Raw genomic sequence first — 25,676 nt, 5'->3', positions numbered from 1 at the left:
CTGAAGGAGCTACTTGGGAGAAATGTCAGGCGATGCAGAGAAGAATCAGGAGACAGGCTGAGCTGGGGCCCACAAATACGGTACCACTCAACTTCCCAGGTGGACTCAACTCCGCCTGGGAAGAAGGAAAAGGGGAGTGGGCCACCACATGGTTAAACTCCCCATTTTCCGATTAGTTTTCTAAAATCCACTCCTCCCCGTTGAGGAGTTTTGGATTGGATGACTTTTCCTCCAATTCTTAAAACTCCCACTCTCTAAGGGACGAATACCGCACGGCCTTTTTCCACTTTCCACTGAACACCCAGCTTCCTACAGAACTGCAACAGCATCTTTCTGGCCAGAGATAAAAAAACCACCAAGTTACTTGAGCAAGATCACTGTTTTGCCCCTCAGTTTCTACACAGGAGGCTATAACTTCCACTGAAATGGAAACAAAAACTGGAATTACTTCCAGCTTCCTCAGTGAACTCGTTGTTCCAGGTCCGCTGAGTGTGCTATAATCTCTCATCAGGCCTGTGCTCTTTAGTTTACCACGTGGGGTGTAAAGAGGAACGGAAGAGAGTGAACAACAGTTAATTTTAGCCACATCCAAGCTCAAGACATTTCCTTTCAAGGTTTCACTATTGAAGAAACAAAACCAAGCAGCCGGGGACAGATTCTCAAAGGACGGTTTGGCTTTTATTTACAGGTATATTTAAGATTTCCCTGTGGTTTGTGTTTCTCAAAATGTTTCCAGGATTTCAAATGGGAACAGGCAAGAGACGTGCAAATTCAGTAACTGTCTTGTGAAAAACAATCCTTACACCAGAAAAGACAACGCGGATCTTTGTGAAATGCCTGAATACACAGTTTTTGTTCAAGATGACCTTAGGGTTTCAATAAAAACAAAATGAAGGACTTCACTGAAAACTTCCATAAAAATTCTAGCTACTGGATTTTAAGATTGCAAAATAGCACCTTTCCCCTGTGGGAGACCACAAAGCCCTTAAAGGAAGTAGGCAGCTCATGGTAGCCTGACATGGTCCAGTTCCACAGTAAAATGAGTCTCTGAACTGACCTGAGGTTGCACCTGTTACACTAAAATGAGTTCACAGACCAAGATAAAAACATCTTAAAGGAGACAAAGGAAACATTATCTTCACCTTGTCTGAATACAAAAATGCTGACTCAGTCTAATAACCTGAATATGTAACAAAGGTCCCCACAGAGGCACAGGTAAAAATCAAGATAGGTCAGTTGAGTGCCTTTAAAACATTTTCAAACCACCATAATTTTCACATAACCAAATGCGAATCAATGTCAGTTCTCTCTGGCATGAACTTCATTCCTGTTCAACATCTATCATGCCCGAGTCTTTGAGAAACCAAGATTAGGATCATGAAGGAGTTAGTGCCCTGTACCCTTTACTTCTCCATGGTGCATGACTCTACATAATCTCACTGGTCCAACATTTGCCTGCTGGAGAGTCCCATGACCCTCCTTTAAAGAACCCATTGGTCTTTTGCAACCCATCATATTTCCTCCCAGTTTTTCTTCTTGGCAGAGAACACAGCGAGCTGAAGAAATCCCAGTGTTGCATTCACGACAACCGTGAGAAAGAAGATGAAAAGATGACTTCAACCCATAAAGTCTTCCTGGAACCAGAGGGGGACACCTATGGTAATGAGGCTTTACTCACCTTTGAAGAGTCCTGTCCTCTCTTTCATCCAAACTCTGGAATCTGTTTTCTATGGATCAGTAAACAGTCACTGCTTGTACAGAAAAAATACATATGGTAGGAAGAAAAACAAAGAATCTGGAAGCGTAGCTTTTGTATTGCTGTCTACTCACTGGAGGCTACAAAGAAGCCATGAGGTTTTCAGACTTAAGTGCAATTTTCCCCTAAATAGCAGACAGGCTGCACCCTAACTCATGTAACATCTTTTCCTTAGGCAAATTCTGTAGTTGATTAACCAAGACTAGAATCCCTGATTCCTATTAGCGCTGGAATTCTGTACTCTGTGGGTTTGTTGTTCCTATCATCTGCTCCTCTTCCAGAACAGCATCAACACTTTAAAGTTCACTGTAATCCTCCTGAGTCCTCTTTGATCGACATCCAGTTTTTTCAAAACTGATTATCACTGAACCATTCAAAACACTTCCTCGAAATATGAACTTCCTCGACTATTAGTGACAAATAAAATGAAAAATATGGACAATCAAGAAATATACATTTTGGCATAAAAATCCATTTTTGGAAATCTTTGCCGATTAGCAATATTTCACGGAATCACTTTTCACCTAACTGAGGTTCCTGCAATGTGTTCTTCCACTTATCTCAGACGGTGACTCAATCAAAAGTTATAATCGCGTGCTCACTGGATGATGAAGTGACAGGTGAAGTTTGCAGGAGTTTGGATTAATTCATTCAATATTTATTGAGTGCTTAATGTGTGCAAAGCACTGTATTAAGCACTTGGGTGAATAGCTAAACAGATGTGGACAATGGACTCGATTCCGCCCTGGATTTGGAGAGAAGTATGGTATGAAATATTTTTCACATGAATTCTAAGCATCTTGGACACTAACCATGACACAAAAGAGCACAGCAGATAGTTCCTGCCCTTAAACCCTCTTAGTCCAATTTCAGGATGGGGCACTTGGGTCCCAGAGAAGCACATGCCAAGGTTTAGAATCACACTACCTTGAGAAGCTGCTAGATGCCACTCGCTGCCTGGAGGAAATGGTCCTGGAGAACACCGCTCTAAGGCGTCACAAAAACTCCCTGGTTGAGCAGAGCTACTGGTGCCCTTCCACTCAGACTCAGAGAGGTGTGTTAGCAAGAGTGAAATAAAAGTGCTCAGCTGAAAAAGAAAAAAGTCACCTGAACAAACTTTTATTCTTATCCCTCCTTTGGCTTGTGGGCCACTCCCCGTGTTCTAATCACAATTGTGTACCAGGTGCTGAGAAATGAGTAATGATAGATCTAGTCCTGACATCTGCAATGCAGTCAGATGCAACTGGAAAGGTACCCGTAGAATTTGAGGGGATGGACGCTGGCATAAAGGCTCCGGTCAGTGGGTCCTTCGGAACTGTTAGCCTCCTCTCTTTCTCAATGACTAGTGGGCAGCGGCCCAGCTCCCAACGGGCTTCTCTGCCAGGAGTTAGGGGCCTGACAGCCAGTCCCTTCAGCCTATATAACTCAATCGCTTTTCTCAAAGCACCCCACATGGTAAGCGCCTGAGAGTTCAAATTATTCCAAATCCCAAATTAATTAGGTTATTGTACTTTTGCAATTTATTAAATATTTGTCATTCTTGTTCTTAGAATTAATACACCATGCTTCAGCCCAAATTAAAATATTAGAGGAACCTACTTAATCAACAACCTTGGCAACCTTAGGATACGTTTGCCTGCTGTTACTTAAATATCATTAAAAAAAAGAGTAAATATTGTTATTTACGGACAGTGGGCCTAGAAATCTTAAAGCTCCCACCCACCCCTTGTGCAGTGAAGCCTCAGACTAAAATCCTGGCACTCCAACTACAGCAACCTGCACTCCAACTACAGCCACCTGATGTTACCTGGACTGACAGTGTGACCTTCCAGACGTAGAGAGGACCAACTCTCTCCTAGAGGTCTACCTGCTCCTTTCAGGGTGATCTGAGTGGATAGGCTCTGTGCCCCTTTGCCAGGCCTCACTGTGCCTCCGGGTAGCCACTCCACGTCCCTCCAATGTGTTCTAATCTCCCGATTACCCAATTAGAATCCTCTCAAGTATATTTTATTTCAAACATTAAAAAAGAACAAAAAACCAAAAACCAACAGAGGCAAACTTCCATATCCTTGTCCCGCCGTAGCAATGGGGCAAGAGTGCCAAGAAGCAAGTGGTGTTACCAAATTCACTTCCAGAGCCCCAATACTCGGGCACACTGCATAGGAAGACCATCACAGAGACCCATCACTGCTGAAAACACTGCCCGAATCCCTTCCTAAAAGAATCAATGCCAGTTTCTCACTGAAAGGTGGTTTGGCTTTGACAATACGTCCCCTTGTGAATGGTGTCTCCAATCCAGAGGTATTCTGCTATTAGAGGCATGGACTTTTACAACCTCTGTGTAGGCCTCTTAATGTGACCCATCACCCAGGAAAAGACTTTGCTCAATGGACCCACTTCCTGGATGGGTCAAAGGTAGTCTTTTGTGGAATCTAAATTCAGATTCCATATACGGTGGGGGGGGCGGTCTCTCATAAATCGTTGCATGGTCCCTCGGGCTTAGGGATGACAGAGACCTGTCATTTCAGCCCCAGCCCCCAGAGCTCAGAAGAAGGGCCACTCGCATTCACAAGCTGGTCTCCTCACACACTCTGACGGGGATGTTGTAATGCCGATCATCCTCGGCTATCAGAGTCACCATGGGCCAGCCCTGCTGGGGCTCTGTCGGATATAGGGTGATGAATTCTTCGGTGCTGTACTTGGATAGCCGATACACTTGGATGGTGTGGCACACAGCATAGGCCAGGAGAAACATTTCAACCTAAATTAAAATGAAGGGGAGACCAGGTCAGTGGGAGGCGTAAAACCCAGACAACGTGAGAGTCAAGCCATTTTAAAGTATTATTTCACTGTTGTTCAAGGAGAATTAGGTCTCTCTCCTTGCCCAGACATGACTTCCCACAGAGGAAAGGGCATAGTGATTTCTGGTTCTCTAAAGCAGTCCAAAAATGGCCTTAGGAGAAAAATGTAATAAATATTCTGGATTACGCATTTTTCCAGGTATTGAGAAAGTGTATTGAGTTCAGCTGAGATTCTGAACAATGTTCCTCTCTCTAAAACCCCTTTAATTCTCCTATAGTCACATTAAATTCTAAAGCTTAAATATAAAAGACCATGATGTCACTACACACTGAGGACTACCTTTCCGTTTTGTCCAACACAGAAAAGGGAGAAACTAATGATTTTCAAAAAGCACATGCAGTTCAGAAGTTTAAACAAGGCCTTTCACGTTTTTAAAAAAATGGTATTTGTTAACCACTTACTATGTGCCAGGTACTATACTAAGCACTGAGGTAGACACAAGCTAAATCACGTTGAATACAATCTATGCCCTGTGTGGGGCTCACAGTTTTATTTCCCATTTTACAGATGAGATAACTGAGAAGTTAAGTGACTGGCCCAAAGTCACACAGGAGACAAGTGGCGGAGCTGGGATTAAAACCCAGGTCCCATCTGACTCCCAGGCCCATACTCTATCCACTAGGCCATACTGCTTGTCTTACTCCCTGTTAAGACAAAGAAAGCAAGACTTATAATCAAGCCAGGACAGAATGACCCCATAACAAACCTCTCCAGTGACCCAGCTTACTTGCTCAAGGCCACCAGTGCGCCCAACTTGATTCAAATGATTCCTCAGTAACTGACCAGGATCACTGGATGTGTCTCGAGCAAACAGAAGCACAGAGAAAAATGGTACTTCCTTTCCCTTTTCTTTATGATCATAGAGTTCGATAGCTGTGTTCAGCATTAGAAATTTCACAGCTTCATAGAGGCTGTATTCTTCCTCCTCGTTTCCAAACAGTTCATCACAAGCGGCTTGCTTCTCTTCCGTGATTTTCATTTCAGCCAGACTGGCCCACTGTAAGAAACAGAATTCCCCCACTCATAAAAAAAGTAAAAATAAAATAAGGTTTTCCTAGAAAGAATCTCTCAGACAATTTTCTTAATAGTCAGTCAGGGGAAGGGGAGAGTGACCAAGAATACATAACACTGAAATTCAAAAACCTCAATTCACTTTTAGCAACAGGTGGAAACAAGAATGTAAAGTGGGGATAAAAACAATGTGAACACAACTCCTAAACAGGCCCTGGGAAAGCAGGAAGTAGAGAACCACAAGATGAGAATACTACTCCATCTCTTCCCTTTCCCATCTCCTGCAGCCCTCAGAGGCTGAACAATTCAAAGGGAGACTGGAAATTGAGAACATTTTCAAATGGAGGCAACCTGTATACACATAAAGGAAAGGAAATAGTGCTGAAGGTGGGGGGAAAAGGTCTCTCCCCTCAAGACTTAGAAGCCATATATGAGGGTGAGAAACTGAGCATCGACAATCTTAGGCAAGAATGGTTCCCAAAATTTAAAGGCCTGGATAATGGTTGAACTAGGGAGGATGAGAAGGAGCAATGGTAGACTCTGCTGAACAGGGAAGGGAGGGTTTATAAAATGGAGGGGAGAGCAAAATTGCAAGAGAGGGGCTGGGAAGTGCGAGGAAAGAGGGGAGTAGAAGAGGGAAGGATGCCAGAAAGAGATGGGTGTGGGCACTAGAAAGGAGTATAAAGCCCACAACACCAAAGCCCCGCTACAGAAACACTTCAGCTCAAAGCTAACCACAGGGGAAGGAGAGGGCTCTACAGCAAAGAGACCCGTGCTAGTGGCAGGAGGGGGGAGGGGAAGGGAATGAGTGTATGTGTGTGTATGCACACATGTGCACACGCAGAGGTGAGAAAAGGGGGAGTGAGAAAAACTCCTAGAAGGCACCTATCAAATTAGCTCTAGCCAGGCAGAATACAGCCTCCTTTGGGTAGAAACCTAGTAATACTGGCAATGTGCACATTTATGAACGTAGTCTCAAAACCAGTTAACGGTAGCTTGACGAGACACGTCAAACTATGATTGAGGTGTGATCGCACTTTAGACAAGTGTTAGCTGAAAAAGAGGAAATAACTCCCAGAGGTTCAACAGCATATCAACTTCCAGCTTCGCTGAACTGAAAGTATACGACTTTTCTCGTCAATCCTAGCCTTTTCAGTTTGATGTCTTTTCATATGAAATATTCTCTTGGCTCTAGCCCACAGGACTAGACAGGACTAGTGACAGGACACGTCACTTGGCTCTGAATCTTGAAGAAGCTAAAAAACACTGAGTCGGCCAAGCCTCCTCTTCTTGGTTACTTTGACATGTCTGCCATTCTGGTTGCCTATTTCTCACTCTAACAATCAGACACTCTAGCATTTAATCTCTTTTTAATAACTAGACTGTAGACTCCATGATTGCAGGGACCATGTCTACAAACTATTGTATTATACTCTCCCAAGCACTTAGTAGAGTGCTCTGCACAGAGTAAGCACTCAAATACCACTGACTGCCTCGTTCAGAAAATAATTTAGGGAGTCCCCTCACCTCATCTGTGCCTTCAAGCACAAAGCTCAAATGCAAAGATGGAAGCGTTCTGAGTTCGTAGAAAATAATCCTGCTCCAATTCTCCCAGAAACCCTGTTCAATATCTTCTTCAATTTATAAGAGTGGGGATGAGAAAGCAAGTTTTTATTTTACAACTTAGAACAACAAACATATAATTTTCCAAACCTTCCTCCTTAATAGAGCTAGAGATTCTTGAATTTTGTCACTCAGGTCCTCTCCCTTCCCAGCAAGTTTGAGGCCAAGTTCCCAATGCTTGATCCAGCTGTATCTCCTGATGAGCTTTTCTGGTAACTAGATTATAAAGAAATAGAAGTTAATATACAAGGACTGACTCTACCACCTCCAACAATGAGACAAGAGCTTTATCTTATTTCAATACCTGCATCGATCCACTTAATCAAATATGTTCTTCGATTCAGCAGACAATACCTGAGTGTGTGTGATCATTCTGTTCTGGGTGTTAGTGCCTTTAAAGTCAGACATGATGATCAGTGATGGAAAAAGCAACGTTTTAAGAATACCTCTCGTGCAGTTATTAAAGCCAGCAGTCTCTGTTTGAATTTCTTAAGGTCACCTTGAAAAGTTCAATTATACTTGTCAAGGATCTAGCCATTCTCCAACCAGTAGCCTCTCTTTCGACGAGGTGATTTTATATTGAAGCTTTTGGACCACAGTCCCCACCTAACTACCTAAAGTGAGACTCAGGGAGGTGCTGTGGAATAGCAGAAGTGCTAAAGATGCTACACAAAACCAGCCCCCTCTTCATAAGGGAAAATGAAGTATAGATTGTCTGGCCAGAATATTACATTAAAATCAGAGAGAAACCTTGCATGTTCCAGGTATTTCTCTCTCTCACTCACACATACACAACTTGAATATTCAAATTCAATCGCCCTTAACAGGAGGCATTCACATTATCAGTTAACCTGCTGTGACAATGACAATTACCCAAGGGAAGAATACACACCTGCGGAAGAGACACATAAGGTATAAAACTGCAGGCTTCATCTCTTAGCAGTGCTCTGCCCATAGTAAACATTCAATAGACACCACTTAATAATTAGCAGTGTTGCTGTTGCAAAGACAGTTCTGTACAATTTCTTCCTCTCATCAAGCGTGGTTGGAAATAGAAATTCAGGCAATTTTACCACCTGAAATTGGAGCTCATTTAAGGAATCAGGCCAACTTTTTAGTTTTAATAAAAGAATCCACCCATCTAAATGGGTACCTACAAATTGTAGGCACTTTAGGATGAGAATTCTATTTCTCTGATACATTCAAAGATGATTTCATTTTGGAAGATGATGCTACTGACGGTGAAATCTTATCTGTGCATGCCAGTGGGTCAGTAAAAAAGGATAAGCATCAGACATTCCATTACACATTATGGACACGTAAAAATAGCTCCTTGCTGTGCCGATGCAGAGCGACCCCGTCGGCTTCTGCCTCTTGTTTACGCTGACCGTTTAAAAGACTCCACTCAGAGAAAAACCTCAATCGCTGCCTGTCCTCCGTCCATCTGTTCAGCTGGTGGTGGCCGCTGAACGGTCCATTGTATTGTTTGAAACTCTGCTTCCTTATATCTTTAATTCGCTCACCCTGCCATCACTGCTCACACTTCCCCCCTTTCATTCGCAAGTTGTCTGGGTACTCTGCTACCACTCATGCTCCTCACATGTCCCACCTAGCAGGGCTGTGCTCCGGTGAGCGCTGCCACAATGTCTGTGCGCTGACTGGGTCCCAGGACTTCATTGTTGGCAGCTTGGTCTGCCTTTTCATGTTGAGTACCTTTCATCTGTAATGCTGGTGAAACAGCTCAAATAGCTTGAGGGACTTCTCTGCTGTGGTGGATGAGGCCCTCACAGCCATGCAGAAAGTTGGACCCCACTGAAGGGTTGTCCTCTGGTTGATGATACTGCTAATAGTGAGATTATATCCTCAGGGCTGAGTGTTACTAAGAGAGAATCTCTTGTGCACTTGCTTATTTTGTCCATTTCTGATTGACTTCTGACCCCTTGCCATTTGGGGTGAGCACTGCTCTAACACCAATGGTTGAGAGGGGAAAGGTAAGCCCTGTAACCAGTAGGACACGTGCTTGTATCGAATGGACAGTAGTGGTGCTGGTTTGCGTTAAACCACACAGTCCCTCACCCAAGGGCAAGCATTTGAGATGGCTGCTAGGGACAGTAAGAGCAGTCTGTGGTCAGAGAACGGTAGATCTGTGAGACTGCCATAGGAGCAGACTGTTGTGCTCTCGGCCATTTGTAAGTCACCTCTGTGTAATAACCAGTGTGGCTTAACATAGGTCAGGAGTGAGATTTTCACTTCCTTACAGAAACAGTAGTTTCATGAAGCTTTGACAGGATGAAACTTAAGTACCTTAGGATTGCTAAGCTCTTGAAAGCCACGGTGGTCTTTCTCATTCTAATTTCTGTGTTGTTTTTTCTCCCTGTGCATTGTTGGAATGCACAACAACAAATACAAACATACTCAATCTTTTCCAACACTATGGAGCTGGAAAAAGCTGGTGCAGCAACTAGAATATTCCAACCACCACTACTCATTCGACCTTCACGTTGTGCTGTATGTGCTTCGAAATTTTAAGAAAAAATTCAGATCGGCCTGAAGTTTTCATTAATTAAGCATGTCTCATAAGATGAATAACTAACTAAACAGTGTATAACTTAAGGCTAAGCAGAGGTTACCTATTTGCAGGGTCTGAAGGATTTGTTGTGGTAGATTCTGACAAGGTGGGGTAAAGGAAATTTGACATAATTTAGACGCAGACAGTGCCTATTGGCTAATGGAGACGATCGATCATGAAATTAGGGGGTGTTCTAAATTTAGTGTGGTGCTATAGCAACAAGCAAAATAACGTTGCAACTGAAAGTATAATGAAATCTCTTTGAAAACTACAGAATGGGCTAGTACTATAATTTTTAATGGGAATATGATGAAAAACAGCAACTATGAGAGCTATAAATCAGGGCAAAATTTGCTGCTTGACAAACTTTAAAATAAAGTTTCCCAGAGGTTTACCAACATTCTTGTCCCCCCGAGGAAAAATATTTCAAAGTCAGATGAAGAAAAGATAAATATGTGGATCTAGAAGAGACTCTGAAATGTGGAATTTAAAATAAATTATCACTTTGGCTACTAAAGCAGCAGCAAGGTCTAGTGGAAAAAGTCTGGCTGTGGGAATCGGAGGACCTGGATTCTAATCCCAACTCCATCACTTGCTTGTTGTGTGACCTTGGGCAAGTGACTTAACCTGTCTTTGCTTCAATTTCCTCATCTTTGAAATAGGAACTAAATATCTGTATTCCCTCCGACTAAGACTGTGAGTCCCGTGAGGAAAAGGGATGGTGTCTGACCTGATTATCTTGTATCTACTCCAGGATTTAGGACACTGCTTGGCATTGAATAAGCACTTAAAATATACCACAATTATTATTATTATTGGAATGGTTCCATAAGCACTAATGAAAGGTTCTAAGAAACTGAGAATTCATTGCATCCTGGCATCAGTTTAGAATGGGGTGATTCTAAATGACGGCCAAATAACCTGTTGAGATTCATATCTCAATAACAGATAATTGTAATGTGGGTTAAATCCTGTATTGTTTTATGTAAAGACCAGATTAATCTAAGAAATCATTTAAACATAATAAAAGGACTGATTTTGAAGAATAGTTCAGACAGGAAGCTTCCTTCAATACAAAGCTCTTCTCATGATTTCAATGGATTAATGCCTCAAGCATTAAACATTATTCAAAACAAAATTTTCTGTTTTAACTCTTTTGGTACTTTAAACAGTGATTCCCATTTTATGGGTGCTTAAATTCTTGTTGAGGATGACATTAGCTTTTTAGCAACAAAAAGTCACTACCCTAGTAGCAACTGAATTCTGAACAATCACCCGAAGATTCGGGGTAAGGAGGACTAAATAAATGGTGGGAATATAAGGAAACCAACCAGAACTCCCAAGAAAACCAAATTACATTGGATCCACGTGCCAGTAATGTGTGTCTAGTAGTAAGAGCCTGAAAGAATTATTACCTGGATCTTAGATGCAAGTTTCAATAACTATGTTTGTGTTGTCTGGTGATGCTCTTCTTACCTAGCACGGGTGATACCTCAGTCCTGGTTTGCAGTGTTACCTAATTCAAGGCTACGAAGAGATTTGGGAATTTTGTTTTTTACCCTTTCAAAAAAATGCCTTATTTCATGGGTTCTGAGTATCTTTTCACCCTAAGCACTGAGCCAAATCAACTCCAATTTTTACCTTAGTGCTGGTCTAAGCATGATTTTTCTAAGATCCTGGCCAGAGGCAAGGCATGCCATGGAATTTTGGTTTGCTCTTACAGGACAGTAAACTCAGAAGTGAACAGCAAGGATCCCGAGAATACATACACATCTCAGGAAATCTCAGAGCGGGGTAGGGGGCAGGCTATAATCAGGTCTCTCACCTTGGGTGGAAAGTGAAAAGGTCCTTTTACAAATGGCAGAAGGTGCACATATAGCAACTCAAATGCTCAAATAAATAGCACCTCTTTATTCTGCTGGGAAATAGATTATGTAACAGCACCACAGCTTTGTAAAACTGAAGGAAGTACAAATTAATTATAAAATCATATTCAAAATCTCAAGTTGTGGTTTTTTTGGGAAGAATGAATCGTACCTTCACTATATCCTGATCCTGAAGCCAGGTCGGGAGCTCAGTGGCTTGACTCATTGCCTGGAAGAGAGTTGCCCTGAGGGCACAATAGTTGTCTCCTCGGACTCTCCTTATAGAGGTAAATTTCTTAGAAACTTCTTCATAGCCCTGTTGCAATTAGAAATAAGCTGAAATGATGATTGTCATGTCCACACATCTTAGAAAAAGCTAAACAAGCTTTATTCAGGGCGAATAAATCAGTCCTGATCTCTGAGCCGGTGTCTATCGTTCAAATGATTGAGTTTGACAAAGTGAAGAATTTGGCCCAAAAGTCACCTTGGGAAATATGACAGTTGACAATGTGGAAAAAAATTGACTACCGGATTATGGAAAACATCAGAACAGTCTGCCAGCACATAGACTTAAGACAAACAAATACAGACGATGAATCTCAAAAACAAATTTGCTGGCCGCTCATGAATTCCCTAAATTTACCTCCGGCTGTGTGAAGGAGAAACGTCAGATGGGTTCATCCAGTTCAGCATCCCATTACCTACTAGAGTCATAGGGGCTGGAACATTGTGAGGGTTACTCTCCTTCAGACCATCCTATTGATGAAGATTTCCCTGGCTAACATTCCTAACTGCTACATCCCTAGGGAAAGCACCAGTTCAAAGTGCTAAGTGGAAAATTTTACTAGAAAATAGGGTTAGTGGTTCAAGTCATTTGCAGAAGAAGGTCTTAGCCTTTCCGAGGAATGGAAACAATGGTGACATGGAATAAAACTCCAAGTCCTAGTAGAACTTAGCCTCCCACCACTATAGCTTAAGTTAGTCCTTTCCCATTCAGCCAGTCAAGCCTACTAGTTGCTGTCACTCACCTCCAGCCCTTTACTACACTGGTCCCCTCAGACAACGTATATACAACGCATATATATTTCTCATTTTGCCAAAAAAAAAAAAGAAGACTTCACTGACAAAATACTTAGATTGTGAGCCCCAGGTAAGACATGGACTGTGTCCAACCTGATTCTTTACAGCACTCTTCTTTTAGTTCCCTTTCACTACTCTGTTAACTGAATTTTATATTAGATAATGGCAGATCTCAGAACTCTAGTCTCTCAGCAACTCAGTACCAGAGAGAATATGAAAGAACACTTTGAAAATTAATTGAACATGTACATAATTTTACTCATGTTTAAAATATTTCATTAGTATATATTTACATTGCTATCTGATCAAACTCAACTGGGGTTTTGGCACTATTTTTAATATATTAATATTTTTGGTCAATTTGGGGTATCTTGAGAAAGCAGTAATTCAATTTTACATTATTTTTATGCAATCTAAACTTTGTTAAGCCAAAGGATATCAGACACTAATTTCTGTGGAATCAATTAAGAGGGCAAACTGTGGAGTCTCTATAAACCTATTTCTTATAAGGCTTCCATCTGAGTAACTACAGTTTTCCAAGTTTATGGAAAACACACTGTCTATGGAAAACACACTGTCATTTCAAGCCCATTATTCCTCTACCAAATATAGCAGGTTTGAGCTATAAAAGGCAGGTTCAATCTGCTTTAGGATTAACAAAACTGCTCAACACCTGCACAAGTAAGAATTAAGGGGTGGGGGGTTAGGTAGATGGGAGACCCGAATGCACTACCTAAATATCCAGTTGTTCTAGGCTGAAAAATCAGACTAGTACATACCCCAGGAAGCGCAGCGCAGAAACACATACCCTGACACAGAAACCCAGGCCCATAATACTGTGATCTACTGAGTTAAAACACATTTGTGCATATCAGGGGTTCATCAATTCAGACTGCACTCCCACTGGATCCCACCTAATCCAAATTAGAGATGGCTTAATGTATTTACCAAGCATTTCTGGTTACCTTTAGAGTTTTATTTTTAGAACTTATTTCATGAGGTCCAAGCTGAATGAAGGGGAAATGTTTCAAGGATGCATTAGATAGCCATTTGCCAAAGAAATAAAGGAAAAAACTTTAATACAACATACAACACTTTACTAGTGACAGGAACTGCAAGAGAACAAATTCAGATAAGGATTCTGAAATTGCCCCTAATCCTGAAGACACTCTCTAACTTTGAGCTCTCTGTTGTGGATACTCCACTGAAACTATCAACTTGCAGTGATACACTGAATGTAGGACAGTCCAATATAAATGACTGAGCACTTGAAAATATGAAATGCAGAGTCCTAGTGAACAACCAAGATGGTATACATATGCATGTGTATAATTGTCATACCTTTTTCATACATTTTGCCTTTTGTGTATTTCCTCTCCACTCTTTTTTACAATAGTCCATGATATCCATTTCTGGTGCCACACTTAATTTGTGTTCTAATAAAGATGGATCACATACAAAACATAAAATGATATTAGAGGAAGCACAAAACAGCAACAAAACAGTTTGTAACAGACAACAATACATTCTTTCAACACGATGGTGGGATTTTCTTATTCTAACTGAAGAGACTGTGACATAAAATAGTCAAGGAGTGGGATGGAAATGATTTCTACAAGTGTTTTCTGATTTCTGACAAAAGTGAACTGCAGCTGAAAACACTAAATTAAGGTTGAAGCACATGTTAAAGATACATATATTACACTTTAAACAACACTGTTCTTGTATCAGCTTCTAAATTCTTATCAGAAAAGATTGCAAAGTCGTTTATGTGGATGTTAGGACATGGGAAAAATTTCCCCATAATGCATCAGTGCTTTGCTTCTTCGCCTTAGGTTGAATTCATTTCTCAGCACAGTTTCTTCTTCTCTGTGTCAATTTTTTTTTTTTAATTAGCCCAGGACTGGTTAGGAAATCAGAGCTGGGGGCTGTGACTCTCTGCTCATCCAGGAGCTTCACATGGTTTGGTATGAGCTGTATCTCAGAGGGCCAGAGAGCAGAATGAGAAGAGACACTCATTCTTAATTAGAATGGCAAGTGCCTTACTTATTAAATATAAATTAAAGAAGTGATTTTTCATAACTGCTAAACTATACATGCATATTTTGTAACAACTCCAGAACTCAGTACAGTGGTATGGTACCTGGCAGAGTGAGCACTTAAATACCATAACCCCCGCTCCCCCATCCCCTCCCCACCTTGCAAAAAAAAAGTATTACAAGATTGTTCCTGAGCCTCTTTTTCAGTAAAAAATATTTTTCAGGAGAGGTGAGTTGACAGTTGGCACTTATCAAAGCTGTTGGGAGTTTTCTGGAGCCAGTGGCAGGAAGCAGTTAAAATCTAGTCAGGGAAGGAGTGAGGAACGAGGGGTTTTTTCTTGTTGTTTTTCTTTGGGGGGTGGGGTGGAGGTGGTGGGGATTATGGTATTTGTTAAGTGCTTACGGTGCCAGGCACTTTACTGAGTCCTAGAGTTGATACAAGATAATCATTATGGATACAGTCCCTGTCCCACTTAGGGCTCACAGTCTTAATTCCCATTTTACAGATGAAGTAACTGGGACACAGAAAAATCAAGTGACTCGCCCAAGGCCACACAGCAGACAAGTGGAGGAGGAAGGATTAGAATCCAGGTCTCTCTGACTCCCAGGCCCATGCTCTCAGTACTAAGCCATGCTGCTTCTCATAATGCTGTTCCTTTATCTCAGGCCCTGCGAAGTGATCTCTAAGGCATCTGGGACCATATGGGTACAGCTTAGAATTCAGTATTCAGGAGAACTTTCCAAGTAGCCTGAATCCTGCATGCAGAGTTCTAGTAATAAGTGGAATTGTTTGTAACATTAGGGTTCCAAAATCAAAGATTTTAAAATGTACATAACCCAATTAAATTTTCTCCATTATGGTTCATCCTACCCTTCATAAAGAGAAAGTCAGTACTATAGGCAAATGTGTACCTTCTTCTCTATATTTTCCACTATATTAACTTTAAATGTCATGAATAAAACTGAACATACCAGATGACTCCCGCTCATGAATAAGTAATTCTTTTTCCTTTTCTATTTCATCTGCAGCACGATACATGTCCTCCTCACTGGAATAACATCAAAAAAGTAATTTTAAACATTTGACCTTTTCCTATTTTATCAATTTCTGAAGGCACTCATTCCTAAGATACTATAAAAACACTAGAATTACATGAATTTGTTTTAAAATGGGACACTCAGGTTCTTAAATACATATATGCAGCTTGCTATCATCACCTTTCTATCAAGCTAAATATCTTCCCTTTGAAGTTGTCACCACTGTTTGCTTATATAGAAATACATACAATAGAATATCTTCATCATTTTCTTTGCAATCTTTAAGTCAACATCAATCATGCAATTTCTTCCTCCACACACACACACACCCACACCCACACCCCCTCCCACACCCCCCCCCCCCGAAAAGCTGCTGTACAAATGAAGAACCAAAGATTCTGGTGAGATTCTGTAAGGATTGGTGATTTTATGGCTACATCTACGTGAAAAGATACACAGAACTTTAAGTAACAAACTATTTCAATTTTGAGCTGAATATTCTAAATAAACATGGGAAGAAGGGTATCCAGCCTAAAGCTTCATTTTCAACCACCCTCTTTGTAGCATTTACTCTACCTAGAATATCACATCCGTGGAAAAGGAATTTGATTGACTTTCCCCTTATCAGCCAATAAAATCTACTGGGCATCTGTGTGCAGAACACTGCACTAAGTGCGGGTGCTCAAAGTACATATAATCTGGTGGAGACAGAAGGACACTAAAATACATAATAGATAAGAAATAACAAACATGGCTAAGTGCTTACTATGTGCAGAGTAACAGATCAGATGCAGCCCCTGTCCATCATGGGGCTCACATTCTATCTATCCCCATTTTACACATGATGAAACTGGGGCTAACGGAGGTTAAGTGACTTGCCCATGATCACATTATCAGTCAATGGTATTTATTGAGCACTTACTGTGTGAAGAGCACTGTACTAAGCACTTGGGAGAGTACAATGTAACAGAGTTGATAAACCCATTCCCTGCCCACAACAAGCTTACAGTCTACACGGCTTATACAGCAGGCCAATGGCAAAGTTCAGAGTAGAATCTGGATCTCTGACTCAGTCCCGTGCTCCTTCCACCAGGGCATGCTGCTTCCCTTATCCCTTCAAGTCTCCCTTTTTAACTTTGTCTCTTAAGTAAATCCCCCTTCACTTTTTTAAGGTAAAAAAACCAGTTTCAATCTTTAGAAACTACCTGTACGGAAAGGGGTACTTTCCATGTCCAATGACTTCAGTAAGCATGATGTCACTGCCAAAGCACATGCCAGAGCCACCATAAAAAGAAACCAGAAATCCACAGTACACTCAAACATCACCCAGAGAAAATTTAAAAAAATGACTAAGTGTTAGAATCCCTCTTACTAATTCAAAAATTCACTTTATGTTGTACAATTTGCAAGAAAAAAAGTGTTTAAAAGTAAAATTCTGACTACAATGAGCTCCTGAATTTAAGTTTTCCTAATTTTAAAAGTCTCATCCTAGAGGCAGGCATCCCAATGTTTTTAAGGTGAAAGAGGAGAGGGGAAGAAGAGAAGAGCTTTGTTTTTTCTGTTCCTCTGTTCGAGCAGTTACTACAGCACCAGAGCTGTGCACAGCACAATGCCTGCCGGTCAAGCCACAGCTGAAGCCACCGGGGATCCTGGAGGGCTGGAGGTCAGCAGACTCTCCCACCACCCCCAGGGGATCTCAGGTCAACAGACCCTGCCCCCCACCTCCAGGCAGCCCCCCAGGCGATTTCAGGATGGTGGAAAAGGTCAGCAGACTGTCCCCAGCCAGCCCCTTGGGGGAATCTCGGAATGATGGAGAAGGCTCCTGGATGGAAAGGTGTGTCAATGGAAAGTCAGCTGAGGGTGTCAGTGACCGCCTCTGGACTGGAACTGGTTTGTCGGGCAAACCTGGCTTGACGTGCCACCTTTTGTCATGTCCCAAGAGTTGCTCAGACCCATCCCAGAATGCCTAGAATGTTTTTGCTAATAAAAGCATCACTCAGCGGACATACTGCTATATACCAGAGTTGATTTTTAAAAGGAAAAACATTAGACACTAAAAAATTTCACCTGTCTTGAGTAGTTCTTGTACTTCATCACTGCGTTTAGAACACCACAGCACTAGCTTAAGGGAGTAAAAACACTGTTCAATGCTACTGAACACTCAAAATTCTCCCACAAACATAAATTTCCACAAAATCTGAGACAGTAACAGAAGCAGCGTGGCCTAGTGGAAAGAGCAGTCAGAAGAGCTGGGGGTCTAATTCAGGCTCCACCACTTGTCTGCTGGGTGACCCTGGGCAAGTCACTTAACTTCTCTGTGCCTCAGTTACCTCGTCCGTAAAATGGAGATTAAGACTGTGAGTCCTTTGTGGGACATGATCTGCTGTCCAACCTGATTATCTTGTATCTACCCCAGTGCTTAGTACAGTGCCTGGCATATAGTATGTCATAACAAACTCCATTAAAAAAAATAATAGACCGAGCTCCATATGGGGCAGAGACTGTGCCCAACCTGAGCTGATTATCTTGTATCTATCAGCACTTAGTCAGTGGTTGGCACACAGTAAGCGCCTAACAAACACCAGATTAGAGGGCTATATATAGGAGGTAGCTGCGAGGAAAGGGGGAAGTAGCAGAAGCAGCAGTAGTTAGGGTAAAGTTGAGCTAAGCAGCCCATATGTAAGGGGTGAGGTAAAGTTTATTAAAATTCTTCAACACCTCCTGCTTGATTTTTCTTTGGTCCCGAACATGCATGTTCTAACATGCACAGATGGCAGCGGGGCCTCATGGAATGAGCCCAAAACTGGAAATCAAGACAGCTGCGTAGGTCTGCTATTTGCCTGCTGTCTGACCTTAGGCAAGCCACAACCTCTCCGTGCCTCAGTTGCCTTCTCGGCCAAATGGAAATCAAGTACGTGTTCTCCCTCCTCTGGAATGTGAGCCCAAGACTGTGCCCGATCTGATTATATTTTACCTAACCCAGCATTTAGCACAGAGCTTGGCAAATAGTAAGTGCTTAACAGATACCATCACTATTATGGTTTCCAAATATTACAGCATACGAACGTTTTTAAAATGTCTTTTAAATCAATTAGGCAGAAAGATAAGGGATGGCTTCCATTTCAAGGAACAAATACCTAAAACTGGAGAAAAGAATAAATTGCGGAGATGCAGCATATTTTGACAGTAGATCCTAAACTCTTTGTGAGCAGGGGTCGTGCCTACTGACTCTGCTTGGGCACCTATTTTGTGCAGAGCACTGTACTGTTTGGGAAAATACACTGGGGTCGGAAATACAATCCGTGCCCACAAAGAGTTTATATTCTAGCAGGGGAAACAGGCACTAAAATAATTTACAGATAGGAGGAGGAAGGAGATGGCATGCCATGTAGACCATGAGGAAGATTGTAAGTGTGGCTCTTTAACCTGTGACCATTACTGGAGGCAAGAGAATAAAAACCAAGGAATGTAAATGTTGCAACTCCTCAGTGATAATGTCTTTCAACTCTCTGGGGATGCAGAATTCACACTAAAATAAAAATGAGCTATTCCTCCACCGCATCAGTGTACTGCTGATGGGTAAAAACCCGAATGATAATTTGACAAAATCCAGGGTGACCCAGAAGAGAAGAACTTCATGTCTGTACCTGCAGATCACACAGACAATTCAGGTTCTCAGAATACACTGGCCTCAATTAACTGGATATTTCAGGCTGATCTGTTCTTTATTTGAAATGTATTTGATTTTATTTGAGGAGTAGTGTGTCCTGCTGGGAAGAGCATAGGCCTGGATTCATCTGATTGCATTGCATCTACTCCACCAGTTAGCACAGTGCTCGGCACATAGTAAATGTTTAATAATTTTGTATTAGAAGTAGTAGTAGTATACTATTATATCAGGAATAACATAAGGAGCAGCTTAGTGGAAAGTTGCCTAGTGGAAAGATCACAAGCTTGGAAGTCAGAGGACCTGGGTTCTAATCTAATCCCAGTTCTGCCAGTTGCCTGCTGTGTGACCTTGGGCAAATCATTTAACTTAAACATGTGACTCAGTTTCCCCATCCACAAAATGGGGATTCAAGGCCTGTTCTCCCTACTCTGACTGAGAGTTCTTTGTGGGACAGGGGCGACTGTGTCCAACCTTATTAACTTTTATCTATCCCAGAGCTTAAAGCAGCGCTTGACACATAGTAAGCGCTTAAATACCATAGTGAACACTCAAATAATTCCAACCAAAGTGAATTTTTAGGGCTCAATCATTCACAAAATACTGCATTTGTGAACTCATTCAATTGTATTTTTCGAGAGCTTACTGTGTGCAGAGCACTGTACTAAGCACTAAGGAGAGTACACTATAACAACAGACACATTCCCTGCCCACGAGTTTACAGTCTAGAGGAGTTTACACTCTAGAGGAGCTACTTCCCAATTCACTAATCGTATCAGATCCACCTTAATACAGGGGCAGGCATTCCATAACTTTCCTCAATGAGGAAGTTATGCTGTTTTGTATTTTCAGAAAGTTTTGCATTTGCAAGCTATTCACCCAGTTGCTTGAGTAATAAATAGTATTATTTAAGGTACTCTAACCTACTCTAAAATACCAAGGCAAAGGGAGGAAAGCTCACCAATCTTTAGCATTTACTTAAATTTCATTTAAGATGTTGAACTACATTCACTTTCAAACTAGGACCTGACACATGAGAATGAATGATTTCAAAATCCATGTGGCTAGTGAAGAAATTACTATATTGATTTAAAAAGTATCCCACTAATGTATTACTGACTTACTAAAGGCCTCTAACTGAGAGTGGCAGGTAGACTCTGAAGCCACCACCAGAATCAATCATATTTACTGAGCACTTAATGTGTTCAGAGCACCGTACTAAGCAATTGGGAGACTACAATATAACAGAGTCGGGAGACATGTTTCCCGCCACAACGAGTTTACAGTAAGAGGCACGTGTTACAGCCAACTCTGGTCCTTTGCCTTTCCCAGTCCCAGAAGAGGTATTTAGGAACGGTAAAATAACCAGATGGAAGCAAAGAGGGTGAAGAAGCCAGCCCAGAAATAACCAAAACCTAGAAAAATCCGCGGTTGGCTGCAACTTAAATGCTGCCTTCCTTGTCCTGTAGCTCATGTCTCTTTAACACTGCACAGGATTTACAAGGTCTTTCCTGCAGCTTTAAACGATTCACCTCACATCCTCACCCTCCACATGGATCATTTCCCAAACCCCCCAAAATCTGAGCAAGAACCCACTTTAGGGAGGAAAACTCTCAATCCCAGACACCAGTTTGGGAGTCAGACTTTTTGCTTAACTAGCAAGGAGTAGCAAGGACTTTTTTTAAACCCAAGGAATATCATGAAAAAAGGTCTACGCTCTACTTAGGATGTCGAAACAATCAAAGGTACTGAGTGCTGTGTGCAGATCACATACTAAGTGCTTGGAAAAGTCCCAGAGAAATGGTAATAATAATAATAATGTTGGTATTTGTTAAGCGCTTCCTATGTGCCGAGCACTGTTCTAAGCGCTGGGGTAGACATAGGGGAATCAGGTTGTCCCACGTGGGGCTCACAGTCTTAATCCCCATTTTACAGCTGAGGGAACTGAGGCACAGAGAAGTTAAGTGACTTGCCCACAGTCACACAGCCGACAAGTGGCAGAGCTGGGATTCGAACTCATGAGCCCTGACTCCAAAGCCCGTGCTCTTTCCACTGAGCCACGCTGCTTGTTCCCTGCCCCCAAAGAGTTTACAGTCTAGAGGGGGAGACAGACATTAAAGTAAATTCTAAATCCTGTCGGTCCCACCTTCCCAACATTGCTAAAATCCACCCTTCCTCTTCATCCAAACTGCTACCACGTTTATACGATCACTTATCCGACCCCGCCTGGATAACTGCATCAATCTCCTTGCTGACCTCCAGCCTCCTATCTCTCTCCACTCCAGTCCATACCTCACTCTGCTGCCCGGATCATTTTTCTACAAAAACATTCAGGACACATCATCCTGCTCCTCAAAAAACTCCAGCAGTTGCCCATCCACCTCTGCATCAAACAAAAATTCCTCACCATTGGCTTTAAAGCAATCCACCACCTAGGCCCCTCCTATCTCACCTCGCTTCCCTCCTTCTACAACCCAGCCGGCACTCTTCACTTCTCTAATGCTAACTTTCTCACTGTACCTCCATCTCGCCTGTCTCGCCGCCAAACCCTGGCCCACGTCCTGCCTCTGGCCCAGAACCGACAGACAAGCCTCAAAATCCAACAGAATCACTCTCCCCTTCTTCAAAGCCTTTTTGAGGACACCTCTCTTCTAAGAGGCCTTCCCAGACTAAGCCCCACTTTTCCTCATCTCCCTCTCCCTTCTACGTCACCCTGACTTACTCCCTTTGCTATTACCTCTTCCCAGCCCCACAGCACTTATTTACCTAACTGTAACGTTATTTGTATTGAAGTCTGTCCGTCCTGTCGCTCCCACCTCTAGACTGTAAGCTCACTGTGGGGCAAGGAATATGACTGTTTATTGTAGTACTGTACTCTCCCGACCACTTAGTATAGTGGTCTGCACACAATAAGCACTCAAATACGATTGAGATAATGAACAAAGTGATATATACCTAAGTGCTGTGGGGCTGATGGAGGACTGAATACAGGGTGCTTGAAGGAAAGAGACACAGGTAGGCAGACAATGCAGAAAGGAGAGGGAATAGGCCAATGAGGAGTTGATTGGGGTGTGATTTTAGTAAGGCTTTGAAGGGGTGGAGAGTGGTGGTCTGTCGTATAATCATTCATTCAATCCTATTTACTAAGAGCATCTGTGTTCAGAGCACTGTACTAAGCGCTTAAGGGGGAAGGAGTTCAAGTCCAGAGGGAGGATGTGGGCGAGGCGTAGGCAACACAGTAGGCAAGATCGAGGTACAGAGAGTAGGTTTGGTGTTGGAAGAGCCAAGTTTGTAGGCAAGGTTGTAGTACAAAACCAGCGGGGCAGGGTAAGACTGGACGAACCAACTGAGTGCTTTAAAGCTGATGGTGAGGAGTTTCAGACTGATGCGGAGGTGGATGGGCAACCACTGGGGGGTTTTGAGGAGGTGGGGAGACGTGGAGGTGGGGAGATGTGGACTGAACAGTTTTTTGGAAAAATGATCTGGACAGCAAAGTGAAGTATGGACGGAGTGAGGACAGAAAGGAGGCAAATGCAGTAGTTAAGACAGGACAGAATAAGCGCTTAGATCAGAGTGACAGCAATTTGTGTAGAGAGGAATGGGCAGACTTTAAAGATGTGAATGTAGAAATGACAGGATTTGGTGACACTGAATATGTCATGTGAATAAGAGATTAATCAGTCAATCAATCAATCAGGACAATGCCAGGGTCATCTCCTAGCTTTACTGTACTTTCTCAAGCATTTGGCTCAGTGGTCTGGCGCTCAGTAAATATTACTCATCGATTACCGATAAGGAGAAGTTGGTAATAATTCCTTGAAGTTATACTGTGCTTTGCTGTATCCAAAGACCTTTCAGATCAACTGCCTTACTTTATCCTCAAAACATCCTTCTGAGAGAGGGGGATACTATGTGTCCTCCCCTTCCACTTCACTTCTCTATACCTGTTTCCGCATCTGTCATGTGGGGATTAAATGCTTATTCTCTCTCCTATCTGGACTGTGAAACCCACAAGGAACAGGAGCTGTGGCCAACGTGACTAGGCTCCCCATAAGAGGGCCAAGCTCTTATTAATGTTTTTTTTTTCCACTCCACCACAACTGCTTCCCAGGGCAAAAAGTGATGCATTTTACCAACCAACCTTATTTGGATTTGTAAAGTCCTTAAGGGCAGGGATCGCGTTTGCTCTTCTCAAGCGCTTGGTGCAGTGCTCTGCACAAAGTAAGCACTCAATAAATACACTGATTGGGCACTTCCCGTGGGCACAGGTCTACAGTGAGGACTTGAGAGGGTATCATAAGGCTGGCAGACCTAATTTGGCATTAAGCCCGTCATTGGGCAGGGACTGCCTCTCTCTGTTGCCGAACTGTACATCCCAAGCACTCAGTACAGCGCTCTGCATATAGTAAGCGCTCAATAAATACTACTGAATGAATCTGGCATTCACATAGTCCACCACACGCTTAGTCTAGTGCTCTGCACACAGTAGTCCCTCAATAAATCAACTGATACAGGTCTGTCTATACTCAGGACATGAAAGGGTAGCCCCGGGCTGGTGGAGGCCACTTGGGATTGACGTTCTCCGGCAGGCCGCTTAGCACAGTGCTCTGCACATAGTGAGCGCTCGATAAACAGCGTGGAAGGGAAGCAGCGTGGCTCAGTGGAAAGAGCCCGAGCTCGGGAGTCAGAGGTCAGGGGTTCGAATCCCGGCTCTGCCACTTGTCTGCAGTGTGACTGTGGGCAAGTCACTTCACTAGGCCTCAGTTCCCTCCTCTGTAAAATGGGGATGAAGACTGTGAGCCTCATGGGGGACAACCGGATGACCCCGTATCTCCCCCAGTGCTTAGAACAGTGCTCTGCACACAGTAAGCGCTTAACAAACACCCACATTATTGCAGCGTGGCTCCGTGGAAAGAGCCCGGGCTTGGGAGTCAGAGGTCAGGGGTTTGAATCTCAGCTCTGCCTCTTGCCAGCGGTGGGACTGTGGGCAAGTCAACTTCACTGGGCCTCAGTTCCCTCCTCTGTAAAATGGGGATGAAGACTGTGAGCGTCACGGGGGACAACCAGATGACCCTCATCTTCCCCAGTGCTTAGAACAGTGCTCTGCACACAGTAAGCGCTTAACAAACTCCCACATGATTGCAGCGTGGCTCCGTGGAAAGAGCCCGGGCTTGGGAGTCAGGGATCATGGGTTCGAATCTCAGCTCTGCCACTTGTCAGCGGTGGGACTGTGGGCAAGTCAACCTCTCTGGGCCTCAGTCCCCTCCTCCGTAAAATGGGGATGAAGACTGTGAGCCTCACGGGGGGGCAACCGGATGACCCTGTCCCTCCCCCAGCGCTCAGAACAGCGCTCCGCCCCTAGTAAGCGCTTGACAAATCCCCACGTTATTATTATTATTATTATTATAAACGGCGGGGAGGATGGCGATGGTGTGCGGCTTCCCTCCCTGGCTGACTCGGTTTCCCCAGTTGCGGCGGGGAGGGGGGTCCCGGCCGGCCGCCAGCCCCGCCCGCCCCGGTCCTTGCAGCCGGGGGAGCGCGCCCGGGAGCGCGCCCGGGAGCGCGCCCAGCGAGCCCGGCGGGGCGGCGCGCGCCCCCGGGGAGGCCGAGCCGCGGCGGGGCGGCCAGCAGGGGGCGCCGGCGCGCACTCGGCGGTCGGGCGCGCGCGTGCGGTGGGGGGGAAGGGGGGAAGAGGGGAAGGGGGCGGGGGGGGGGGGCACACTCACTGCTCCGCCGCCAGCGCCGTGGCCGCCAAGGGCCGGGGGCCTCCGGGTCCCGGGGGCTCGGGGGCCGGCGCCGCCCGCCCCCGGCCGAACGCAGCCCTCTCCGGGTCCAGCGCGGGTCTGTCCGGGCGCCAGCCCTCCGGCTGGGGCATCGCCCCCTGGCTCATGCGGCCCCCCGCGGCGGGCCGCTCGGGGGAAGGTGGCGCGGAAGCCGCGGAGCCCGCGCTCCGCCCGTGCCCGGCCCGCCCACGCCTCAGCCCGGCGGCCGAGCGGCCATAAGCGGGGCGGCCGCCGCACGGAGAGCCCGCCGCACGGAGAGCCCGCCGGCCGGCTGCTCGCGCTTCCGCTGACGTCACCGACGCTCCGCCCCCCCCCGGCGCGGCCCCTCCCCCGCGCATGCGCCGGCCCCGCCACGGAGCCGCCGCTCGCCGGCCCGGGCGCAT

At 44.0% G+C, this 25,676-nt stretch overlaps 1 protein-coding gene across 1 annotated transcript; it reads right to left on the bottom strand.

Annotated features, from left to right (window-relative positions):
- Window positions 1-652: 652 nt before the first annotated feature.
- OTULIN (OTU deubiquitinase with linear linkage specificity) lies at window positions 653-25,676 on the bottom strand. The gene is made up of 7 exons (XM_029053609.1): window positions 25,237-25,676; window positions 15,778-15,854; window positions 14,108-14,202; window positions 11,859-12,002; window positions 7,343-7,468; window positions 5,346-5,615; window positions 653-4,517 (listed from the first exon to the last, which is right to left on the bottom strand). The coding sequence occupies exons 1-7, from the start codon at window positions 25,674-25,676 to the stop codon at window positions 4,323-4,325; spliced, it is 1,347 nt and encodes a 448-aa protein (XP_028909442.1). The 3' UTR covers window positions 653-4,322.

The sequence above is a fragment of the Ornithorhynchus anatinus genome, chromosome X3, assembly GCF_004115215.2.
Source record: "Ornithorhynchus anatinus isolate Pmale09 chromosome X3, mOrnAna1.pri.v4, whole genome shotgun sequence".
Taxonomy (NCBI): domain Eukaryota; kingdom Metazoa; phylum Chordata; class Mammalia; order Monotremata; family Ornithorhynchidae; genus Ornithorhynchus; species Ornithorhynchus anatinus.
This window is presented reverse-complemented; position numbering and strand designations above follow the sequence as displayed.

Excerpts from the sequence above, each read along its gene's own strand:
- OTULIN (XM_029053609.1), bottom strand. The coding sequence starts at position 25,676 with ATGCGCCCGGGCCGGCGAGCGGCGGCTCCGTGGCGGGGCCGGCGCATG. Across the intron at positions 15,855-25,236 it reads ACGGCGCTGGCGGCGGAGCA|TGAGGAGGACATGTATCGTG; the intron begins GTGAGTGTGCCC and ends ATGTTATTCCAG. Across the intron at positions 7,469-11,858 it reads AGGATCAGGATATAGTGAAG|TTACCAGAAAAGCTCATCAG; the intron begins GTACGATTCATT and ends TTTATAATCTAG.